The 10,033-nt window shown below is 57.1% G+C and overlaps 1 protein-coding gene across 1 annotated transcript; it reads right to left on the reverse strand.

The window, feature by feature from the left end:
• Window positions 1-762: 762 nt before the first annotated feature.
• On the reverse strand, window positions 763-9,977 carry PRDX6 (peroxiredoxin 6). Its single transcript, XM_075422407.1, has 5 exons — window positions 9,821-9,977; window positions 8,232-8,388; window positions 3,673-3,819; window positions 2,922-3,068; window positions 763-1,469 (listed from the first exon to the last, which is right to left on the reverse strand). The coding sequence occupies exons 1-5, from the start codon at window positions 9,910-9,912 to the stop codon at window positions 1,338-1,340; spliced, it is 675 nt and encodes a 224-aa protein (XP_075278522.1). The 5' UTR covers window positions 9,913-9,977; the 3' UTR covers window positions 763-1,337.
• Between the last annotated feature and the right edge of the window lie 56 nt (window positions 9,978-10,033).

Below are 10,033 nucleotides of genomic sequence, written 5' to 3' on the forward strand. Positions count from 1 at the left end.
GCTGGGTGCCGAGGTACAGGCAAGGAACCCAGGAGCTCTTGCAGCCCGGCCCTAGGGAAGATGCTTTCTTCTGCCCTACGCTTGATAAGGCTGAAAAACTAGACAGAAAAGGGGTATTTCCCCTTTGAACTGGCAGATCCCCCTCCCACTTCTTGCAGAGTGAAAGACGGGGGCAAAAGTCAATCCAGAGATGAGGTGATTTTGTTTTCTAGTAAGAATAATACATGGGGATAATGCAGAATTTCGTAACAAAAGGTTCATTTAAAAGTCATCTGGGGAAAAACACAAAATATTCACTGTATAGTTCCTGGGGGCAATTAAGTATTAATATAAACCCTTTGTTTTGGTAATGAAAGAGGGAGTTCTCCGAAACGCAGCCATGTTTGGGGAAGGATGTCCTCAGCGGGGTGGCCTGGCCTGCAGGCTGGGGTGAAGGACAGCGATGGTGCTGGGAGAAACCAGCGACTCTGGACGGTGTGCGAGCACTGACGGGCCGCGTCCCAGGCGGGTGCGGGTGCTGCCCCAGGATCGTGGCCTGCGGGATGCTGGAGGGTAGCTCATCGCTTCCAGTGTGTTCCTCTGAGACTATGCCCTGGGCCAACCTGCGTTTGCGCAGTGCCTGGTTTACAGAGCAAGAGCGAGGGCCATCTGTGCCGCTGCCGTCCACCCACGAGCACGGGCAGACATCGCAGCGGCGTGGCCGAGGGAACACAGCAAGCGGTGCTGGGGACGCTGGCAGAGGCAGACAAGGGATACTGCAGGTAGCACTGAAAATCAGTTTATTTGCTCTATTCCCCCTTCCACAAAACCTGAAAACAATCAACTTCCAGCAAGAGACAAGAAGCAGTAAGAAGTGAGAGATTTGGCTCAGCAGCTCCTCCCCTACGCGCGGGACCAGGCAGAGGTGTTAATGCATTAGTGACAGCTGCTCCAAAAGGCACACGGCAGTTCGGAGCCCCCGAAGCTCCCTGACGTGAGCCCAGCAGGTCGCTCCTCCAGGGCCTGGCTGCTGACACCACGCTTCTCGCCGTGCCTCCGGGAAAAGCTCGGCCAGTGCCGAACAGGAGAGACCACAGCGCCAGCCCAGGAGACCCCACCTGTCTGCTAACCTCTTGCAGAACTGATTCAAGGCAAGAAAACACCAGGGTTTTAGTTTTGAGGGGATGAGAGGGATGAAAGGGACGGGGAGGATCGGTTTAGTATTGCGATGCTCCGTCAGTGAACGTAACGGTACGAGGCTGCCGGTCGCGTGGTGTCAGGGAGGCCGGAGCCCGGCTCGGGGAAGGCTCCTGACGCCGAGCGACCTGCAGCCCAGCGGGGCGGGTGGGCAGGCCCGCTCACTCCGGCTGCGGGGTGTAACGCAGGTACTTCTTGCCCGACGGGAGATCCTTCGTGAAGACTCCTTTGGGGAAGAGCTTCTTGGCTTCCTCGTCAGGTATGGTGGGCACGACCACGACGCTGTCGCCACACTGGGGAGAAAACGGGAACGGTGAGAGCAGCAGAGGAGCTGGCAGGCTTGGAAGCCCTGCCCTGCGGAACTGCCACGGGAATGGGGAGAGGAACTGGAGCATCTCCGCGATGCGGGAGGGAGCACAGCTTGCCCCAGTCTGCCCACCCGTTCCTATTGCTCAGGGACCCCTGAGCAGGCAGCGCTGGCTGCCCCTTGGTGTGCCGAGTCCCGTTGGTCTCTTCTCTGAAGTAACTAGCGATAGGATGAGAGGAAACGGCCTCAAGTTGCGTCAGGGAAGGTTTAGACTGGATATCAGGAAAAATTTCTTTACTGAAAGAGTTGTGAAGCATCGGAACAGGCTGCCCAGGGAAGTGGTGGAGTTGCCATCCCTGGAGATGTTCAAAAGATGTGTAGATGTGGCACTTGGGGACACGGTTTAGCAGGCACGGTGGTGTTGGGGTGACGGTTGGACTCGATGAGCTTAGAGGTCTTTTCCAACCTCCATGGTTCTGTGATTCTATGACAGGCGTGCTTCCCTGGGAGGGGGGCTGGTGCGCGAGCAGGCCCCACGCCGCTGGGGGCTGACGCTTCAGGAGACAGAGGCCTCTGGAGGGAAGGCTGCCTCCAGGCTCTGCTGTGCCCCGCAAAGCGAAGGTGCGGTTCGCTGTGTGCTCGGCACATGGACACGGGTGTCGGGAGGGGCGGACAGGCGCAGGGAAGCGCACCGATGCCTCGAGTTACTCGACCTCCGAGGCTTGTGGGCCCTCCTGCCCAGACGGAGCGGGTGTTTGGGACAATGGTCTGGGAGCCTGGTCCTGCCTGGCAACGCAGGAGGACTTCTCCAGGACACCCTGTAACAGCAGGAGCGCAGCCTCTGGCTCCAGACAGGCAGGCTTCCCCAGTAACCGCTATCACAGCAGCCAGACTGTGCCGTTTGTTCTTGCTTTAGATTGGCTGCCCAAACTGGTTCTGGGAGCTTTAAATAATGCTACTGAACAGGGATGGCCACAGCCAAGCAACTTTAAACAGTAATTTTCCACGAGGACGTGACTTGGCTGTGTATGTGCTGGGCAAAGCGGGGCTGTGCCTGTACTGGCCCTTCCTGGCTCAAAGGCAGGAGCGCAGCAGCCGTCCCAGGGAGGTTCCCCCCACTCTCGCTGCTCTGCGGGGACTCTGGCACGCTGACACCTGGTAATGCCCTCCCTGATCACAAACAAGGGCAGGACCTGCCTTGCCCCAGAGCTCAAGTACTGATAAGCCAGAAGGGCCAAGCCCAGACTGAGGGGAGCAAAGGGAGGTTCCTGTGGCTGACTCCAGACTGCAACAGCCCTGGGGCCTGGGCTGGGATCTAGTTCACATCCCAGGGCCTCAGCAGCTTTCCCCACCCGGTGGGTGCCCCTCCAAGGGAGGCCGGTTGACACTTCAATGCACGTTTTCAGTGCCCAGCTGTGCGCTTTGCTCCCCTCCTCACCTTCCAGTCCACAGGGGTAGCGACCTTCTTGTATGCCGTCAGCTGCAGGGAGTCCACCACTCTCAGGATCTCATCAAAGTTTCTCCCAGTGGAGGCTGGGTACAGGATGGAGAGTTTCAGCTTCTTATCCGGGCCAAAAATGAACACCTGAGTGGAAGGAGAGAGGGTCAGGGCCGGGCAGCAGACGTCTGTCGATCTGCCCTAATGGATCTGCTCGGCCCTGCTGCTCCTCCCTTCCCCAGGACGCGGCCTGCTTGGCCACACATTGGCTGGACAGCGGAGGTGCCACTGCGGGGATCATCTAGAGCAAGAAGTGATGCCCAGGCACAGGGAACATGGTGCTTGCCCTGGCAGCTCCTGTTTCCAGTGCCAGCTTGTTTTGCTACTTGAAATGTTTCCTCCCCTTGACCTGTCCCCTTCTAATGCAAGTACGGGAGGGGACAGGGGAAAGTCCAGCAGATCGAGCACTTATGTCCCCTCTGTGTTAGGGCAGGCACAACCAGGATCAGCTGGCGGCAACAGCAAGACGGAGCTGCTGCCAGCAGGCCGGCGCTGCGCCAGCCTCCTCCCGCAGCGCAGCCTGTGGATCCAGCCCAAGGAAGCCAGCCTAGCTCCTGAAGATGGTCATGCCCATCCAGGTAAGCTGCCCCCACCTCCGAGCCCAGCCCTGCGGACACGGGGCGGGCCGGGCCAGCAATGCCTACTGCTGAGCAGGCCGCCGTGCCGCGGTGCTGCAGGGCCAGGCACTCACCACGCGAGCGGACAGAGGCATGCCGTCCTTGTCCCGCTCATCTGGGTCCAGCATGCCCAGCTTGACAGAGAGCTCCCGGTTCGCATCGGCGATGATGGGGAAGGGGAGTTTCTCCTGGGGTTGTTCTCCGTTGTACGCGTTGATGTCCTGCAGAGACAAAACCATCAGCATGCTCACGCTCCCTGTTGTGGGTACCGCCGTGGGAGACAGAGGCCCGGCAGGCAGACACCCACGCAGACTTTCTGTGTGGGGCAAGGTCCTGCAGAGCGGCCACACAGAAACGTGTTCGGCAGCCACGCTACAGGAGCCTGTGACTTGCTTGGCCCAAAGGTCTCAGGCTAGGACAGCATGGCCAGGGGACTATGGCTCCCTGAAGTTTCCCTGCTTCCAGAAACCAGGTGAAAAAACAGAAACCCGTGTGCCAGGCCAGACTCTGCCTTGTTCCCAGACATTATTTGTCAGGCTGCCTGTGCTCACACCCTGTCGCGCCCCTCTGGAACTGCCCGTAGACCAGCTGTCTCCGTGCTTTGCCCAGGCAGCGGGTATGGAGAAACAGGGAATTCCCTGCCTGTGTGGGTGACACAGGGAGATCTACCCACCTTGCCCTGAGAACGGAGGTGTGCCTCTTCCAAACCCCTCTCAGCGAGTGAGCTTGCACTACTGACAGATGTGTTGGTGTCCCACCCAAACTGGGCTGCGCTATTAAGGAGCAGTCTGAGTGCAGGTGCTGGGACACTGCACGCTCCGTTCTGCACCACAGCTGAGACAGAAGCGGAAACCACCACCTTCCACAGCTGTGCAGGCTCTCCCTTGTGACCACGGTTTGCATGAGGTTGCTCCCTGTGCTAGTCCAAACCTGACCTGCTCCACAGAGAAACTGTGTTTGGAGCATCTCCGAATCTGGTCTGACCTTGGCCAAAGCATTCAGGTTTGAGGTACGACCCGTACAGGTCATGCTGAGCCACAGCAGAGCTGGGAGGAATCCGCTGAAGGCAGCACAAGCAGAGCAGCTGCCAGCATTAAAACAAATTCAATCCCAGGTTTCCAGCCCAGAACAGAGCTGCATGTTCCTTCCATCCTCTTTATGCTACAAGGGGACAAAACTGACCCTAGCGCCGATGCAAGCCTCCCATGCACCTCTGCGGTGCGTTATCAGCTGAACCGATAATTTGAATGTTACAAGTCTCCCTGCTTTGAACGTGCAGGAACAGGCTGGGTCCTGCTCAGGGGGAACTTGGGGAAGGCAGGGTTGCGCCTTGGCACTGCCCGCTGCTGCTCAGAGCACGCCAGAGGCAGCAAGAGCACGCAGGCCCAGTGCCGCTCCTCAGCCCTCCTAGGCTGACGGCGGTGACCTGAGGGGCTGTAACCCTGCCCCGGCTGCTCAGGATGCTGCAAGCAGGTCAAATGGTGCACGTGGCAAGATGTTTCCTTTCCAGCTTTTCTCTTTGCTTGTTTTCTCCCCAGGGCCTTCAGAGTCAGCACTGCACTGCAAAAAGGGGCTGTTTATCTTTGCTGGGCTGTGGTCAGGCCTGCCTTGGAAGGAAGGCATCGGTTCTGTTCGCCTGCAGACCTGCCTTGTCAGGGCAGAGCAGGGAAGGAAAGGAGAGCCGGAGAGGCCAGCCCAGGCAAAATGGTTTGGAATGCCCCACGGAGTCACAGGAGGCTGTAGACGAAAGTCAGTGACACCCCCACAGCCCTTCAGAGGTGGGGACTGGAGGATGAAGAGAGCTTCTGAGAAGCAATCTCCGAATGCTACCAAGTGTAACTCGTTCCAAAATGCACGTAATTTGATGACCCGGGGATATCTATACAAAACAGCCTCACAAACCCCACCCTATTTTGCAATAAGACACCCAAGACTTGCTGACTTCCCTGCGACCTATTTTTCTCCCCAGCGTCCAAGCTGAAACCAGACATCGCTGGAGTGATTTATGTACCCCTGACTCACCAAGGCTAAGGCATCAGTGGCCAAAGAGAGCCTCGAAACCTCCATGGACATGCACAGCACGCGCCAGTCAGCCCTGCTTAAGGAGCTCCTGCATTCAGCCAACCCCTGGAGAAGCAGTGCACGGACTGGGGAGGCATGAAAGTGGGACCGATCCCCGGCTGAGCTACAGGCTTGCTCCGAGTCCTGGAGGAAGCCTCTCGGTCTTGGCTAGGGATGGCTGAGAATGGCAGCGACCTCTTTGGCTGGGAAAGCAGAGCTGGGCAAAGTGACACGAGAACTACTGGCTACACGCTGGTCCCACCTTTCCAGGCCCCATCTGCCCACTGAAACCTGGCAGCAAAGCAAGCAGAAGTTTCTTTGGTTTATGCAGGATTTCAGTCATCCCTCCTGCCCCCTTGCTTCCTCACAGGCTGTGCTCCAGATAAAAGCAGCTTCATCCTCTCAGCAGGAGCTTCCTCCGAAGAGACAGCATACGTATATAGAGGAACACTGCACAGAGAGGTCTGCCTGCCCAAAGTTCTGCTCGCTCCTAATACTTCTCTCTAAGTTAAGCTCTAGCAAAGGAAATTGCAGTTTCCAGATCTCAATGTAGCATTTAATGGAGCCTTCTGCCAAGGCCTGTTATCTCTGTTAAGCTCTTTTTTTTCCCACGTTGGCAGGAGAACCTTTGGGGCACTGCCCCTGGTCTCAGACTTGTGCAGGTCTTAGCAGCTGCCTTCCTAGTTCAGCTCTTCGGCGCTTTGCATGATGTGAAGCTGTTCTCAACTTTGTCAAGGACAAAGGAGAAGGACCACACGTGTGGACAAGGGCTAAGAGCAGAGCAATCACATCCCTGTCCTCTCTTACGTCCATCATGATGCACGCATGCTGCGCTCACTGCTCCTTCACGCTTCCTGTGCTGCTCACGGTGTCGCAGCCTGACACGTCCTCCCGTTCCCAGGCTGGAGAGCCCCAGTGGCTCTGCACTGAAGCAAGTCTGCCCAGATCTGCAGGCGGATCTGTTCCCCCCCTGCACCTTTTCTTGTTCCCTGCAGTCTGCGAGATGGGTGATTTCAAACACGGGCTGCTTGGAAGACTCCAGTCTGCTGTGGGCTTGTCCTCACCAGCTGCGTCTTTTGCTCTGGAGGACGTTCACAGTTTTCTTTCCAACTGGTGCCTAGCTGACATTTCCAAACCACTGCCTCTGAGGCCTCTCCCAGCCTGACAGAAAGCTGCCCGCAGCTTGGACCGCTGCCCTCTGCCTCTCTCCGCGCTTGTTCCGGAAGGTTTTCCAAACGTGCTACTCTGCCTCCTGTCAGGCAGCGTCGAGAGGCTGTTCTGCAACTTCTCCTGGTTTTACCGGAGGTTGTGCTGAATAATTCCATAGCATCAGCAAAGTCAGCTCATTGTTCATCTCTTTTCCGGGTCACCCGAGTATGCTGAACCCCACGCGTCCCAGCTTCCTCTCGTCTCCCTGCAGAAATCAGCCTGCCCTTCACAAAGCTGATTTCTTTGGAAACTTTTTGAGGACTTTGTGAAAGTCAACAATACCTCAGAGCTGTTCAAAGGGCTTCAGCCAACCAGGAGATGAGACTCCCTTACAAAAGCAAACCCCAAACTTTCTGTTACCTTTAACAGGATGTTATCTGCCAATTTGACTGATGGTTTCAGCCAGTTTGACCAGCACAGGAACCTCATTAAGTGGTGTGGGATTTGTGTGCTCTTTTTTCCAGGCCCTTCTGAGGCTTGGTGGGACACCGGCCATGCACCACTCGGGTACGAAGGTCAATTTAAGCAATAAGGCAATTAGGTAATTTCTAAAGCCAGTCAGACATGAAACAATGTTTGACTGTGGAAATTTCTCACCTTTGCTACCTCTTATTGCATGCATGTCTCACCCCTGGAAAACGCGTGAGAACACTCCCAATTTTAAGAGCAAAGAAAGAGGCAGGTGATTCACCCAGGGATTTTTACACTCTGGCCATATCTGCCCGAAACGCTCACTTCACCCCCCCCCCCCCCCCCCAGTGGGCCCTGCAGTCACACCCCCTGGCACCACACCATCGCTGAGGCTGCGTCTGAAGCTTTTCACCCGTTCCTTTTAAGTTCCTTCAGCAAGCTATTTTGTTCCCAACTTTTTTAATACTCTCTTATGATGGTTTTATATTTAACATGTACTTATTTGTGGTTTTATGTTTAACACACCCCTGTTTGTTCTCTGTTCTCTTTTCCCTGCCTGGGCATGAGTTGCACCCTTTGAAGACGGCCTGTTCACTTCTGATGCCTCCTTTCCTTTCCTGTTTTACTCCAGAACTTTTTGAGGGTCTGTGGATTCCTCTGAGCTTTTGGCACAGCCTTCACATGCGTTTTACCCTTTCAGGTACCGGTAGGAGAGCGGTAATATTGTTTTCCCCTTGTTTCAAAGCATCAGTGAACAGAGTGCCCTGGACTTTGTGGAGTGCTCCATGAAGATGGAGCAGACCTTCCTGTTCATGCTCTGAATTTTAGCACCTCCTGTCCCATATGCTTTGGGATTCAGGATATGTCGTTCCAAGCCTGTGCTCTGTTCTGTGGAGCCTTTCAGAGCAAGGCAGCAGCACAAGCTCCCCTTGTGCCTGCCCACACATTGTACCTTGCTCCAGCAGAGGTGGTCTTGGACGCTGTCGATGGAGAGGGCGATCATTTTCACGTTGCGCTTGCTGAACTCAGATGCCAGCTTTGCTGCCCGGCCAAGCTCTGTGGTGCAGACGGGCGTGAAGTCCCGCGGGTGGGAGAAGAGGATGCCCCATCTGAGAGAAGAGAGCAGGAGATGGCGTTAGGGTGAGACATCGTTTCGGTTTGTACTTGAGACAAAAAGCTGTACAGGCGGCACTGCATGGACACTACCACAGGAACAGCTCACACCTCTCTGCTAAGTGGAAATCCTGCCCTGGGAACTCCTTCCCTGTCGCTAGAAGCCTTCATGAGACGAGCCCTGGTCATCACGCTCTGAAAAACTCCCTCAACCTTGCTGCCCCTCTCCCTCCAGAATCCCCCCGGAGATGCTGGAAGAGCCCACGGTTCCTGACGTGGAGGTGGACACGGTGCCACGTGAGGAAGTTTGGGGGAGCCACGTGTATGCTCTGCACCCCAGAGCCCACACGTCTGAGGGCACATAGATGCCAGCCTGCTGGCCATGTTACTGCAGAGATCGTTACCGATTTACATGGCTATTCACTGTCCTGTATACCTCATTGACCACCGTGAGGAGAAACACCTGCGTACATCACGCAGCTTAAAAGAACGGGATAGGACCAAACCTTAACCCAACTGCTGCTGTGAGCTGCTGAATGTACTTCATGAAAAAGTAAGAGTTAATCCAACTAAAGGGGGAGGCCAGAAGTCAGTATTGCGCTACGGTGATGGCAATAATGCCAGCTGACTTTTGCTCACCACTTCCCATCAGAAGATTTTGCAGTCTTTAGAGCGGGCAAATACAAGTCACCCCACTGTGCAGCTCAGGCAACGGCACACGGAGAAAGGCAGCAAAGCGGCCCAGCAGCGGGATGGGCTGACAGCAAAACAGCTCCCAGCTCTCAGGCTAACGCAAAGCCACCCCCAGCACTTCAGATTTCCTGCCAGGCACTTGTCACACCATTGCTCAGCTCAGTGTTCACAGGCATTACCGCTGCGCTCTCCGCCTGGCCCCCGGCGCTCAGTGAACACAGCCGCACGCCGCGGCAGCCAGGCAAAATCCCGCCTCGGAGATTTGGAAGGGGAGGCTGGAGGGGTGCAGAGAGCACCGGGAAGCGGCGGGGCAGCCACCCAGATCTCTTTATGCAGCCAGCACGCTCCTGGAACAGCGAGGCGCAGAAAGCTGCCAGGAAAGCTGCCGTGGCGGGTGACGGGGCTCGAACGGGCAGCTGTCAGGCAGTGCTGCAGGTTGTTTTCTCGCCCAGAGGGTTCATTTTCCCCCAAGCTGACAACGGCGGGCTCCAATGCCGGTTCCCGGCCCAAGCCCCAACCCCCCCCCTGGAACGAGCCCACGGACCGGCCCAGCTCTGCCTCCCGCCCTCGGGAGCGACGCGGCCCCGAGGCTCCCACCCGAGGCCGAGCCGGGCTCGTCTGGAAGCAAAGCCCTCGCCCCCGGCGCACCGGAGACAGGCCCAGGTGAGGCCCGGCCAGGCCCGGCGGCGTGGGGGAACACAACCGGCCCCCTCCCACCCTGGTCCCGGTGCTCACGAGTCTCCCAGGAAGTCGTGGAAGCGGATGCGTCCCTGCGTGGTCTCCGCCTCGAAGTTGGGCGCCTCGTCCCCCAGAAGCAGGCCCGGCATGGCTGCAGCTACCGCTCTCCCTCCGCTGGCGACTGGGGCTGCCGACGCCTCTGCGCATGCGCGGGGTCACCGCCCGCTGCGGGCGGCGGGGCAGCGGCGGGCTGTCACGTGACGGGCACCG

This window comes from Opisthocomus hoazin, chromosome 6 (assembly GCF_030867145.1).
Source record: "Opisthocomus hoazin isolate bOpiHoa1 chromosome 6, bOpiHoa1.hap1, whole genome shotgun sequence".
Lineage (NCBI taxonomy): Eukaryota > Metazoa > Chordata > Aves > Opisthocomiformes > Opisthocomidae > Opisthocomus > Opisthocomus hoazin.

What these genes read in the sequence shown, in the direction of transcription:
- PRDX6 (XM_075422407.1), bottom strand. Translation starts at nt 9,912, where the DNA reads ATGCCGGGCCTGCTTCTGGGGGACGAGGCGCCCAACTTCGAGGCGGAG. An exon ending in CACGACTTCCTGGGAGACTC is followed by an intron (nt 8,389 to 9,820) that starts GTGAGCACCGGG and finishes CTCTTCTCTCAG; the next exon opens with ATGGGGCATCCTCTTCTCCC. An exon ending in ACCACCTCTGCTGGAGCAAG is followed by an intron (nt 3,820 to 8,231) that starts GTACAATGTGTG and finishes TTGTCTCTGCAG; the next exon opens with GACATCAACGCGTACAACGG.